This window comes from Neopelma chrysocephalum, unplaced genomic scaffold, assembly GCF_003984885.1.
Source record: "Neopelma chrysocephalum unplaced genomic scaffold, ASM398488v2 Primary Assembly neopelma1_71, whole genome shotgun sequence".
Lineage (NCBI taxonomy): Eukaryota > Metazoa > Chordata > Aves > Passeriformes > Pipridae > Neopelma > Neopelma chrysocephalum.
Window position 1 is genome coordinate 5,441,794 of NW_020897731.1, and position 15,003 is coordinate 5,456,796.

At 36.0% G+C, this 15,003-nt stretch overlaps 1 protein-coding gene across 4 annotated transcripts in view; it reads right to left on the reverse strand.

The window, feature by feature from the left end:
* Positions 1 to 3,530: 3,530 nt before the first annotated feature.
* Positions 3,531 to 15,003, reverse strand: part of RAB28 (RAB28, member RAS oncogene family) — a 65,520-nt gene continuing 54,047 nt past the window's right edge. The window contains exons 5-8 of one of the 4 annotated variants that reach the window (XM_027686578.1): positions 14,769 to 14,872; positions 11,830 to 11,907; positions 5,464 to 5,564; positions 3,531 to 4,217 (exon numbers count right to left, since the gene is read on the reverse strand). In XM_027686578.1, coding sequence (XP_027542379.1) covers positions 5,469 to 5,564; positions 11,830 to 11,907; positions 14,769 to 14,872 — 278 coding nt within the window. In that variant the 3' untranslated portion in view covers positions 3,531 to 4,217; positions 5,464 to 5,468. Of the gene's footprint in view, positions 4,218 to 5,463; positions 5,565 to 6,661; positions 7,665 to 11,829; positions 11,908 to 14,768; positions 14,873 to 15,003 lie in introns of those variants that run through there. The other 3 variants (XR_003534783.1, XM_027686579.1, XM_027686580.1) reach the window with 3 other exon arrangements.

Sequence of the window (15,003 nt, forward strand, 5' to 3'; positions counted from 1 at the left end):
TTCAGAAAGAAAAGTAGTTAATCATGTAGCTTTGTAAACATAATTTCTATAAAAGTCAATGCTGTTTTAAATACATCTATCATGTCCCTCATACAAACTGTTAAGCTACATCAGAAATGAATGCAAGTATTCTAAATAGGAAAAGTTCCCCTGCAGAAAACTTCCCATTATTATAAATTTTTCAATTATGTTAAAGAATAGCACTTTAGTCTTCTGTCAATGACAACATGTAAACAGCACAGTAAAGTTCTAGTTAGAGATACCAACATTTACATTCTAAACAGTGCTCTCTACTACAACTTTGTAAAAGTGTAATGAACATCATGAAACAAAGATTACAAACCTTTTGTGAAAAAGCAACCATATTCCTAATATAAACGTAAAAAGGAAAAATACAATTGCAATTTATCTAAAATTGCCATCATCACCAAAAAGCAGAATAACCAACTTCAAATATTACTATGATATTTTTCATATTTTCCAGGCTATCAGTTTCATTATCAGGTGCACCTGCTGACAAGCAAATTAGCTCTGCATTTCAAAAAATTGCCTGATGCAAAAGCCCTTTACTTCCAGTGAAACCCAAGCAATGATTTAAAGAAGAGGGTTTTTTTGGATGCCTAATTATGCAGATAGTACTGACAATTTTCAAATTCCTCAAAAGAGCACCCTTCACATAATGATCCCAGCGACCTCGCATGTGTCTAAAACTTAAAAAAAAAAGTTATTCTGGTTAAAAAGCAGCCTCATGTGGGTTTATGATCTGTGTTAACTGTTAAAAGAACATTGTATTCAGAGAGCTCACGAGCTCATCACAGGTTCTGGCACTCACAGCAGCTGGTGGTAAGGGAAAATACCTTCACACTGTTGTCTGTGAAAGATATTCAATCAAACTCCACCAAACTTTTGAACCACAAAAGACAGTAAGTTGCATGAGCCTAATAGCACTTCATATCTGTGTTTGAAAAGCACTGGTATTCTAACATAGAGCCAGACACAACGTACCTACTGGTATCCACTGCGTCACACGAGATTGACCCAAGCAGCTGAACTTAGCAACAATCTTTAACTGTGGAGCTGTTACTGAGATGATTAGTTACAACAGCTCTGAGCAGGCAGATCGCTTCACCAGTGTGGATCTGTGTAAGATCAGGGCCTGAACACGTTTCTTCCCTTCATCTGGCCTCAGCTTCAGGAAAAAACATGCTTTCCTCACCCCATCCCACTCCCCATGTCACTGGACATTAAGCATATGTCGCCTCACTTTTGGAAAGCATTGCATTATTTAACTTCATTACTGTTTGCTGAATTGCTTTCAACCAGTTCTCACCTAGGAAAAAACTTTTAAGCGCATTAATATGGTACGTGGTTCAACTCCACCATATGTGAATCCTGTGAGTCAGTAGCAGGACGTTACTTATGGAAGGCGATCAGATGCAGGGCAGTGGCTCACTTGTCTTCCCCTTCACACTTCTCTAACTAAATTTGCTTCTATCCCTCCAGTCACCGGAGAGCCCTTGCCTTCCCTGCAGAACAGTGTCTACTACCTCTCTCCATATTGCTTAATCCCCCAGAATTATCTCTGACCTTTCTGCTCAGCCTGGAGGAACTTGGGCCCTAGTGCTGGCAAAGGCACTGCTGAATCTTCAACCACAGCTGCTGCAGCACTTCAAAGGCAGCTACCACAGCTAAGGATTTAGGCTGCAGCTGGAATCCGGAGGCTTGACGTGGGGTCCCCAGAGCTGAGTGAAAAGAGCAAAGCTCATTTGTAAGGATTAAAACGTGGACAGGTAATGGATCTCAATGGGGCAGGAAGGGTAGCGAAAAGCAGAGAGAGTGGAAGTCAGTATACAATACAAAAATTCTGAGGAGGTTAAGAGGGGCAGCAAAAGGAGGGGCTGGGGGCACGGAAGACCCGAGATTCCTGGTTAGCGTAAATAATATACGTGTACGTTAGGGAGGAAGAATGAATGCAGTGTGGAAATGTAAACAAAAATATCTTCAGAGAAGGTAGGTCTTTAACATAGCAGTTGGTGAAAAGATCAATGGGAATAAAACACAAAAGGATGTACAAGTCAAAGACAGCCAGAAAAACAGGCACTGAGAATAAAAAATTGTGATGAGATCGAGACATAAAATCCATCTACAAATGAGCTTGAAGTGAGATGTCTGTAACATCTTTCATACTGCAGAATTACCCCAAATGCAAAGTTTTTTATTATTCAGGGTAATAATGGGCTCAGCATATCAAGTCATAAAAAAGCACTGTCTTTTGAAAAGTAAAATTACAGAAGTTTTTAAGGGAAAAGCACTGTTGGGTCTTTAAGACCATGCTACATATTACTTGAGAAGCAGGACTATGAAGCTGACAGACGTGGACTAGAGAAAGACATCTCCAGCTGTCTGCCTGAGCCAGGTTGTGCTCAGCTCCTCAGAGAGGGGGCTGTTCTTGTCAAGAGTTGAACATACGGGCAGCGTTCAGGGCACAAACACACCAGAAAATCTGAAGGTTCAAAAAAACTTTCCACCTGCTTTGGACGTCATAAATTTGTGAATTTACCAACTACTTTAGAAAAACTCTTTGAAGAGAAGTTCTCATCTAGTGGTAGTGGAAGAGAATTCACCTTACAGCTGCAGTTAACTATATGGTAAAGCCAGGCAGTGGGATATAAACTCCATGGGACAAGAGCAAGAACAGACTGTAAGCCCAGAATAAATAATTTACTGCTACTTCCCACCTACCTTAGTGTAGGATACATTCTCAATAGCTTAGCTTCTTTCTCAGAATTCCCACATCTGAATGATAAAATATTACACACTAAGTCATACCATGGAGTTATAAAACCATGTGGCAAGCTAACAAATCACACTTTTTTGCCATCTGCAATCTTTTTTTAACATAATTAAAATAGTTCAACTATTTTATTAAACCACTAATTGTTTAATTGTTCCAGTTATTAAGCTTGAACAGTTTAATAGGAAAATTCACTTGAAGAACCTCATAATTTTCAATTGTGATATATAAGCTTCCATCACAGCCTCATTAGTTTTCTGAATCTCCAAATGTTTTCTTGTAGTTATAAGAAAGCACAATCTACAGTTTAAATAGGAAAAGAATTCTAGTTTGGAACTGAGATAGCTTAATTTTTTTTTTCAGTCCTTAGCTTTCTGCTCAGATGTGCCAGCAGAGAACTGCACGCCTAAGAGACTGCTAGAAAAGGAACGGAGGAGAAGTGTACAGAGCAGACAGCTTTTTATTTGTCATTAACTCTGAATCAGAAAGAAAAGAGTACCAGGAGAAAAGTCATTCTGTTAGTTATTTACAGTAACCGATCCTAATTGATCTATCAACAGTTTCTAATGCATGTTGAATATATCACTCAACATTTACAGACCAAACTGATGACTGAGATTCATCCATATTCATAAAGACATATTACTGTAAGAAGTGATGCTGCTGTAGTAATAAAAATACACAAAAACACTAGCATTTTTTAGAGCATTCATAGAGACAACTTGAGACTTCAAAAAAGTAACTATTTTTATAATAACAACTTTATTTCAAGCACTGTTTCTCACTGGATACAATTTATACATTTTATGCTAGGTATATATATTAATGGAACACTTTAGAAATTATCCCTAGATAAAATATATTACATGATTAAAATTATTCCAGCAATAGTTTTTCCAAGTTACATTTTGCTGAGTCTTAGTTCAGATCACAGGAGAAAAAAATATTAAAAATGCTTTGGCAAAATACCCTTCCATAGTAACGTCTGTAAAAGCATTTTGAATGCAGGGCTGCTTCATCCATTTTTATTCTGGTATCAGTCAAACAGACAGGAGGAAACATATAAACAGTTATACCGTTATACAGTTTTATTTAAATATAATTTAAAAGAATATAGATCTTAATTTTTCAAAATATGTGTTCTCACATTTTAATTTCAGTCAGTCAAAAAACTGGCTGATGCTTCCTAATTGACAACAGCGCAACCTTTCTGAAACCTCTAATTGCATTGTTGCGCTGGTCACCGTTAAAACAAAATTCTGGGTAATCCCAGAGCCTGTGTCAAGGCAGGAGGACTGCAAAGGTATTGGACCAGAGAAGAACAGCATGGTCATTGAACTGCACACATGGAGCTTCTAGGAGGATTAACGGATCTCGTCACAGGCTCCTGACTGTAGTTGACAATATCTGCCTTCACCACCCTCTGTCACAAAAGAAAACACAGTAACAATCAGAAAATACTATCTTCATGCTGGCAAAGCATTCAACAGATATTTTAATATGAAACATGAAGGAAAAATAACAGATAAAACAGGAGGTTTGTCCTTACCCTACAGAAAGTCTTATCAGATGCTAATTCTCATTCTATCAGTTTATCCATACTGAGTAAAAGCAATTGCCTTGGTAGGTTTTCACAACACTACAAATGGAACGTGACTTTTTTGCCAAACAGCAGACAGTTCTACTTTCATGAAAATTGCTTTGTATGAAAATAATAAAACAGTATTTGTTTGCAAAGATGGTGCCATTTGTTCTTTAGGAATAACTGCTTAAATTGTAATTGGAAATTGTACCTAAGTTTTCATTTTTGTCTTTACTCAAAGCACTTCACCAGAAAATATGGACAGAATTCAAAGAACATTTCAAATACAGACCTGTTTCACTAAAACCTTTGACAGGCATACTGGCTAAAGACTAAATTAACATAAAAAGAAGCTCTGCATACCATAAATATGTATTTTCCAATACAGATACAACAGATACTACCCATTCTATTTACAAAGCAATTCATAAGACTAATGGTCTCTCCTACATGAGGAGAAGGAAATGAGAATATTTTCTGTCCATCTCCATCTGAGACAGCTATACAATACTTTGAATGCACAGCACTGAATACAGTAACACAAAGTATTTCAAAGTTTCTATGAACTATCTGGTTATTAGAAACACTGTGTAATTAATTGTACACAGAGTTCCAAATTAATATATTGAGTATTAGTATATAATAATGGCCAGTCTTCACGAATGAAGATTTTGGGAAAGGTCTTTTACCTTTCCAGCCTGCGCAATGGATTTTTTAGGTGAGACACAGCCTGCGCTGAACTGAGCCCACCCTTTAATCCTAAGGTTCATCTGCCGGGGCCAAGCAAGCTTGGACAATGGCAGTGAGGTCCTCAGGACGTAGGTTTGTTTAGAGTGACCTTCTCATAGATGGATGGCCTCACAGGGCTAACGGGCTCCATCTGCCCAGGGGACCGAGGAATCGAACCCGGGTCGCAGCAGTGAGAGTCCTGCATGCTAACCACTAGGCCACCAGGGGTCCATTGAGTATTACAAGTGCTTACATAAATAAAACATAATTTTCCAATAGAACTTACTGTAACACTTGTTCCTTCACGTAACAGCAATGCAGTTTATAAAAAGAAACCACCCAAGTTTTCCATCAATACCTGAACTACTGCATTGAGCAGATTTTGCTCTGGCAGTTGGAAGTGTTCTGAGGTTGGTTATCTTCTTCAGGATATTTCACTAGTTCTGCCCTGACAACATGCTGTTAACCATGTATCAACATGATGGATAGAGGGCAAGGAGAAGAATGTAAAAAGAAAAGAGAAGGAAAACAATGGAGAGATTAATCAGAAGTTGAAAAGTATGAATTAATAACATAAGAAGACTAGGCAGAAGCAAAATGAATGCATTTTCTGGCCTCAGGCTGATACAAGAGCAACATGTCTGGCTGAAAGCGGCTCCAGGGCTGCTCCTCAAGCTTCTCCAAGGAGATGCCCTTTCAAAGCATCGAAGTGAAAGGTCCATGCAATCAACAAAAGTGTATTAAATAGCAAGAGAAGGGACAGAATCAAAAGGCAGGCGATTCAGTGGGAGAAAGATGACAATGGCCTAAGATAAATACTACATTGTTAGCTTGTAACAAGTGCAGTAGCCTTACATGAGCAACTTTTTAAGTAACATAACAATTACATTATACCTAAATATATAATCCAAACCAGGGACATAAATTAAGAACCTCATATCAAAATGCTCCACGCTTTGATTTTGTCTTTACTTCATATAAAAGTAAAAGGTTCTCATTTTTCCCCTTAAAGACAAACAAAACTGTTAAAAGTTTTTCATTATTAATGCAGTGTTCATGCAAAGAGAAGTAAAATTCATGGAACAATTTCAGCAAAGGAGTAGCAGAGGAGGTAGGACTGCTATGAAAGATACAGTAAACCAGTTTAATATTTTTTTCCTAAATTCTTCAACTATCTTCAAGTTTAAAATAAACAAATTAATAAATACTATTATTTTAAAGGAAACAATGTATAGACTGGATTATATGAATATATAAACAGTATATGTTAAAGATTACCTCTGTAAATAAAACCTTTATGTCAAGCAAACAACAATAACTGAATTGTCTGGTAAGGGACCTGGATTTATTAGCTGCTGAAGTACTCTTCTTGAGTTTAATTGATCACATTCATATTATCTTATCTAGTGGACAACACTCATGATTTACTGGACTCCTGGCCCGATGTTATCAAGGGAAAGGTTTCCAAATCCCATGTAAGGCAGTAAGTAGTAGTTTTAGCATTAAGCAGTGTTATCTGACCTCACAGGACCTAGTTTCTTCATACCAACCTTTTGACTAGAGCTGAGGGGGGGAAAAAAAAAAGAAAAAATAGTCTTGCAATCAGTAGGCAATTAATTGTTCCTCAAAACATTGGTCTAAATCCCATCCTGTAAACACAGGCAGGTTAGTGACCCATGCTTAGGCACACTGTAGCAAGAAACTGACTATCATAAATGACTTGGATTTTCTAAAGGAATGTCATCCAAATAAGACTAAAAAAATATCACTGTAACATTTCTTTTATTAACTTCATGGTAATTAAAAACGTGGGCCTCTTTGCATCAGTTTCTACGTGAGGCGTATCATTGCCATGGTTCAAATCAGTGTCAATAATGAGAAATAACCTTTCTTGGTGCAGGTGCTCTGTACTCCAGGTCTGACTTATCTGCCAAACATTTTATTGCACAAAGCTGGTGCGCGCACACTAATTTGCTGAATTGGCATTTAGTTAGAGAGAAAACTACACATCATTTACAAAAATGCTAGCTCTTGCCAATGCCAAGGAACAAAGCTGTACCCCATGCAGTTTTTACACTACAGTTGAAAGTAAAAAATATAGAAAGAAAAACATTTGATTAGTAAAGGAGCTATTTCCTCAAATTTCATCAGACCCTTGCAATTTAAAAGGGAGAGTATTTTGAGGACTGAAAATAAGTCAGAATCTGCAATTTTCTTACTTTGGAACCGTTCCATTTCAAAAAACATGCTCTGCTTTCCAGTCACGCATAAAGAGTAATCTAGTTCTTTGTTTCACCACAGTTTTGTCCAAATAAAGGTTTGATTAACAGTCATCTCAGCATGTTAACAGACAAGGGTTAGTAGCTCTAGCTGAGATAGTTTAAAAACTTACCACCCTCAAATGTCTGTCCTATTCCTCTGCTGGAGATCATTGCTGCCAAAGGAGAGTTGGTGGAATGTAACGTGTACTTGCACCTCATCCACTTCAGCACAAAATCTGGCAGCTTCACTTTGAAACAAATTTCAGCAGCAGTTTAAACTAAACTGCTCAACTTCACCCTGATGTGGCCAAAGCACATGATCACCTTCCATTTTCTGATTCTGCTGTGGAAGTGATACATTCCAGCAAAAGGGCAGTAGCAAACAGCTTGGGTTGTATTAATATCTTAAACTGCTGCAGCTGCTTTCTAAAACAATGCAGGGTAAATATAACTCAATTTCTAAGGCTTCTTCTTGCAGTTAATTAACAGAAGTTGTGCTGCTAATTTGAAAGGGACCAAGAACCCCACTCATTTTTCACAAGAGCTTCTGCAGTTCTGCCAGTCATCAAAGCTCAAAAGTCATGAGCCAAACTCCACTAATTCATTCAAGTTAAAATAATGGAATTCCTATTACTTATTTCTATCCATCTATGAGTCACATCTAAGATCTTCCTAGTGACTGTGACAGTTATAATTGAGTCTAAACACGACAAATATGATCTTCAGGCATAAAATCAAGAGTGCTAGAAATAATTTATAAAGCATATTCTCAATACAAGACAATAAAACATGTTTTACATAAAGAACTTGACTGTTGGCATTTTACACAAACTCAGTATTTCATCTTATTCTTTGTTACCACCTAGACTGAATGAACATATCCCTACATACTCTGACAAACACATTCAGGCAGCAACCTTCTCAGTTTTCAAAATGAGGAAATCTCACATTACAAAAAATACAGAAAATTCAAATATATAATCCAGCATGTAGGTCATGCACATTTATAAAAACTACAATGTCTTTTACTCTTTATTTAAAGATTAAATCCAAATCAACACTTGCATACTTTAAGGATGAATCACACTGTGTATTGAGTTGTTTCTATTTGATTCTTTATAGCACTTATCTAGCATCCATCTATTTACCAATCGACTTTTACAGTCCAGTAGCTAGAGTATTCAATGTCTAAAAATTTTAAGGAACATATTTACATAACTGTTCCACAATTTAAGGAAGTCCTGTGCCCATTTTATTGATGGAATAGGGGAAAAAAACCCACCACCACACTAAGGTACCAGTACCTGTCATATAAGAGTATATGATAAACCAGAAATCTATAATGGCAACATCATCTAACATCACATCTTTCCAGCCATGAGCTCCATGCCTTTGGGAAACAGCATCTGCATATTACTTTAATTAGGCTTTTGTACTGCAGACTAATGAATTTCTCTCAAGATATGCCCTTCTAGTCATCTCCTCAAGGATATGAACATTAAAGTTTTCCTTTTCCAGTTTTTTCTAGAGATTTTCCCTTTTCTGTCTTAAGAATTGATGTGGGTAGTTGGTTCCATATGACAATGAGCCTTAAGATACAGTTAACAATCTGTTAAGATTGACAATGAGCCTTAAGACCCAGTACAATTCCCATTGGTTTCTGACTTAAACTGGGGAAACTCTTACAGCCCCCTCAAAATAACACTCTCAAAGGAAGCGAATGTTTTACTGGTAACAAAGAGTTATTGCTTGTTTGGAGTAGATTGAAATTATGCTCAATTAACAGAACTTTGCAAATCAGGTAGTTGCTTTCCAGCTCTCACTCTGTAGCTACGTGCACAGTGTTGCACCATATAGTGACTTCTGCTGCATCTGAAAGGCAACAGTAAAGTTTCTTTTCTGCTCAAGTCTATTTACTTTGTTTCTTCTTTTGTTGTATGTTGGGGGAGAGGGAGTTTGGGTGGTTTTGTTGTTTTGGTTTTTTTAATTGTTCTTGGTCTTGGATTGTCAGGGATATTTTTATCTTTTTTTAATCACTAGAGCCGGGATTCACGTTAACAGCAATGTGTGCCACAGTGAGTATTTAATTTATGCATATTAACTGTTTATAGGTTATTGCTAATGCTACTTGTGTAATGTTTACTTTGATCCACATATTGCATATTCCATTGATCTGCTCAACAAAGTTAAAAATTAATTACAATACTAAGGTAGAAGGAAGCCTACTTAAAGCTGATATCAATTTGACATAGAAAGTTATGTACTCTTGAGTCGAAGCTATGTAGAGGTTCTTACTTTTAAAAAAACCTAAACACAGGCACATTCTTTAGAAATCTACAACTTTCTGTATAACCCTTTTTATCATAGTCTCCTTTAAATTTAAGGTATTTGCATACCTTTCCACAACCTTATACCTGCGTTACAGAACACCACACAGCACAAAGAGGTCTAAAGCCGATCTTCCAGTGCTAGCTAAATGACCCAGGAATAATTAGAGAACTCTATATGCTCAACCATTTATATGCAAATAATCACAGAGCTCAGAACAACAGATGGATGGTACCTTAGTAGTACTAGATCATTGAGAAGACACACTAAATATTTCTCTATAAATTACTGCTTTTTGAAGATACTTTGCTTGATGGGTATGCTCTGTAAGTATATTTTACAATTTTACTGTTTGCAATATAGTTTTCTAGTTAACCACTTCAACACAGATTGTAAACACTGCTGTGGCAAAACACTTTCAGAAATTACATATTTATTGTATATTTCAAAAAGCAGGAGACCAAGCTGCATAAAAGAAATGTTTGGCCTTTTTATTTTAAATAAACTTGTTGACTTAATTTTGTGGTACCTGTTTAATACTGGTAGTAACTAGCAGTTCCAGGATATTACGCCATTAAAACCTTTGGTTCAATAAGTAAATTTAAATAATTGCAATCTCAAACGTCATTATGCAGGGTTGCCTCAGTAGCATAATCTTTGCTTTTGAGGTTTCTGAAACTGGGTTTGTAGAAAAACTTTTTGGTTTAAACCTATGCACACAGTCTTACTGGCAGAAAAGTTGTTTTTAGAAGTGGAAACTAGAAAGAAGAAAGTGGCAAAGGAAAAGGGGTTATATTAGAAAACCTCTTGCTTGCTTGCTTATTTGAACAATTAACACATTTTTGATCTCCTAAATTTCACTGACAAAAACTAGTTGACTTCCAACTCTGGTACATACAGTTAAGCAAGTGTTCACATTTTAAATCATACAGTTACAGTTCAAATTTTTAAAAATAGTGAAAACATCTTTTTCCAATTAATTTATATGGTGCTAAACCAATGCTCTCATTAGAGCCATTTTGCATAGAGCAATTACTGAACAGCATGAACTGCAACAAAGCTCTGCTACAGTTTGGAGGAGGACATGCAGCAGGTTTGCCACATGTTTACAGTGGAATCCCTATATTTACATCCCTGCCTAACACAAACCAATGTAAAAGATGGGGGACAACCTTCCTGACAACTTTCCTATCCATCGCTGGGAAACATTCTCCCCTCTCTCAGCCCTTTTGTACAGAGGAAATGGCAGAAACTCCCTAAGATAACACTCATAATACAAAGAACAGAACACAAAACGCAAGGGCAGAAATTATACGGCTCCTTTAGGGGGAGATTATTTGGGACTGGTACAGCGAGAAAAATCATTGCAGATGCCAGAGAGCCATCATAGCTACTCAAAAAGCATGATTCCACAAGTCTGTCTGCTCTTGAGAATGGGTATACTGAACCAGAATAGGATTCTGGTTTCAGAATTTGCACTTCCGAATAAAAAGGGAAATAGTGACCTTACAAAGCCAACTGTCCTTCCCCAAGGCAGATGGTCACTACTGAGGTTCTGTATTACACAGGCACACAGTGAAGACTAAGACCTAAGATTAACCAAACAAAGGATTTGACATAGTTAACTCCTGACTGACAAATAATAAATTTTGCTCTATGACTGCAATGAATATTGATTTACAACATTTCCACTCCCAGAAGCTCATGCCTTCTGTGACTTAAATTTGTAGTGTTCTAAAATGAGATTTGTTTTAAATGCATATAGAATTAAAAAGGAATGATTGTCATTAAAACTGTATCTGACATGAATGTACAGTATTTAATGTATATATACGAATATCTTCCATGCTACCTGAATATGTGTACATACAGAGACTTGAGTGCTATTTCTAAAAAAAAATCCCTAAAACTTAAGTTTTTCCTTAATTTTTTGAACATGTTTTTTGTTGTTTCAGCAAGTTTATCCTGATGGATAAATAAAGAATTATTTTATTTTTTAAAAGTTGTGAAATTAAATAATTATCTTCAGAACAACATATGAAGATTGATTTAAAGGACAGCAATTAATATGGAATTAGATTATTTTTAATAGTAAATAAAATACTAAGAAAAATTAAGTATTTGTGGAAAATCACCTGTGATTGTTCCAACTCTGCTTTGTTTAATTTGATGCCGAGTATGTCAGCAGCAATTCTCTGAAAACACAGGAAGACCTATGGAAAAAAAATAAATTGCATTTAAATGATTAAAACCAGACATCCTTGAGGTTCTTTCAAATATATCAAACCATACTTAAACTGTAAACAACGAGATATACAAAATTATGACCTGTGCAAGGCAGATCTGAAAATAACCTCATCTGGTACTTTCAATTTTGTTTAAAAATTTGAGAAAATAACTCAACAATGGTACAAGGAATGAACAGTATGCTGGATTGTTAAGCAACACTTCCACTCTGCCTCCAGAGACCTAAGTTTAAACAAGCTTTTACACAACCCACCTCTCAAATACTACTCTCAGTGCTACAAAATATGAATAAGGGTATTCACTAATGTTTAGCACAAAAATACATTACCACTGTGTTGTGCAATAGAGAAGTTGGTTTCTGAAACTGAGAACAACAGAACTGTGTATCAACATCACCAAAATCTCTACTACACACATTTTAAAAAATAGAATTATGAAAGAGTTCTGAAGAGTCTTACAAAACATTATTTACACTGAACAGAGGTATCTAGAACAAACAAGATGTGGTACAGCCTGCAGCAGCAACGTGGCACAGTTAGACTCTGGACATTTAATACACAATAGTGGGCGGCAATCCTATCTTAAATAACTTATTTAATTCATCTCAAGGCACTCCACCTATCTTACTGTTTAGGCAACTGCATTTTAAATGAGATTAAAGAATACAACAGATGTTCAAGAGGAGCAGCTTAAGCTTGCACTGCTGCTGAACACCTATTGTCAAGCTACACATTATATTTTATCTATTGGGCTGTTCGTCTGAGTTCATGATTTAAACTACTAACAAACATTGGTTTTCATCATGCAGCTGCCACCCCCAAAAGGTAAAGCCTGTGTATGTGTTCTCAGTCATTTTCCAATTTTCAGAGAAAATTCTGTAAATAACATTTTCACAATCTCTTATACCCGAGAGGGAAACCAGTAACAAATCAGTGGCACAATCAACAAACTCTGGTAGCTTCCAAAACAATTGCTCTTCCTCTGAACTACATGGTCTAGTACTGGTCTGTTCTACTAACATCCACACAACATGAGAGGAAATACTGAACGGAGATTCTGCAGTCCAGAGACCTCCTTTAACCCACACCAAGATCTCAGGTGTTCTGAGATATATCACCTGCCCTGATGCACAAAACATCGGGCTCAAGTTCAGTGCTTTGGTTACACGATTTGATGGGCAGTAAGACAGTTAGCTATACACTAAATCTTTCATGAAAATTTTTCTCCCCCAAGGAGACTTTCGGGCTTTTATATGTACATAAAATCATTTTTTGCAAACAAATCTGTTGGAAAGATCTGAGGTAAACAAAACAAACCATTTATCTTAACTGAGTAAGACTCCTCTAGTCTATATTCACCTTAGCAATGATTGGCCTCTTCTTAAATCAGTGTCTAGGATAAAAACCCCATCTTCCTACACAACTACCAAAACACATGAAGATTTTGAAAAGTCAGTGTGCAGTAACAGTGAAAGGGTTAATTCAAATTTACACTGAAACTAAGTTTACATTGAAACTAAAAATGAGCTACTGTAAACTACTTCTTTTGTAAGTAGATATTTAGGCAGAGATTTCTGGTTAATGCTTTCTAGGTATGTTCAGATTTACTTTGTTTTTAAACAGTAAATTATCAAAAGTACAAAAAGTATATATAGTGTAATGCTGCTGTAATTCATAAATCAATTAAAAAGATGTAATGAAGATTCCTTCATAATTTGTAATGATAAATATGCTAACGTTATAAAATGAACTGATTTTTCTCCTTATCACCAAATCCCACAGAAAGGTTGTCTCCTTGAGAAAAGAATACATTTTATCAGATGCATATTTCATTGAGTGAAGTATTATAACATTTTTCTCTGTTTCTAGTATAAAAAGCCTGTATTTTCCCACTTTAAACAAAAAATTATGCCTAAGATTTAACACAAACTATACAGAGAATCACAACTCACTGCACTTATAACAGCACTATTGTTATACTTTACAGAAAAACTATTATCTTATAAAATTAGGCAGAAACTTCTCCACTGCAGAAGTTTCATCAAAGATCTTAAAACAATAAGTGATTCCATTTGTTTTATAGAACTATACTTCCATGTAATTGAACATGGTCTAGCTCTTCGATAACATAAAAATAAAGTAAATTTTGTTGTCAACAGTAATATTAAGGAGACAGATACAAGACTCTTTTATGGAAATGACAAACATATTAGGCAAGTGACAGAAATCAAGTAAAACAATACAATATGATTTAATTTGACTGATTGTGTCAACTGAAAAGGAATGTTTTCTTTTGTATGCGTCCAACTAAAACAAATAACCCAGTTAGCTCAGAGTCAAAAGACTGTTCAAAAATGCACTCTGCAAAGCATCTGCTACAAATGTCAGAATGTTCAAATTTCAATGGGCCTGCAGAGGGAGTGTTTCTCATGGCTCAGGACTCATATTAAAAACTTTGACTGCAATAGGGTCTTGTCACATTATTTAGCAATTGTTGGAAGTTTCTATAGACAGGATTCCACCTGGAATGAATACATTTAACTACAGGTTGACAGCAAACAGATATTTAGCTGGTCTCGGTTGTCAAACTGATGTGTAAGCTAAACCACTTCCATTAAAATCTGTATCTCAAACTGAAAATCAGACGAGAAGCCACTGCAATTTAATAACGATAATATACACTCATAGAAAGGTCTATTTTTCATGCAACTAGGGAAGCAACAAAGGACATGCAGCAGCCCAAATTCTCAAAGGTTTGTTACGTGAAGTACAATAAAACTGCTGCATCTTGAAAAAAAGACATCTAGAAGTTTCTTTTTCTTACTTACAGAATCTCCTGTCTTGGCTGACACAAAATGGCTACTGAAATTGTTTTCCTGACAAAATCGCTGGTGCTTGTCAGATTTCACTGTGCGCATATGCTCCAAGTCAACTAAAAATAAGTTGAAGAAAGGAAAAATTATTACACTGGAGCCCATTTAGTTACCTGTCTTAGAAATTATTCATTGGAAACAACATCAGATGTAGTATTTTCCTTTACAGGTGTATGCAAATGCAAGCGTC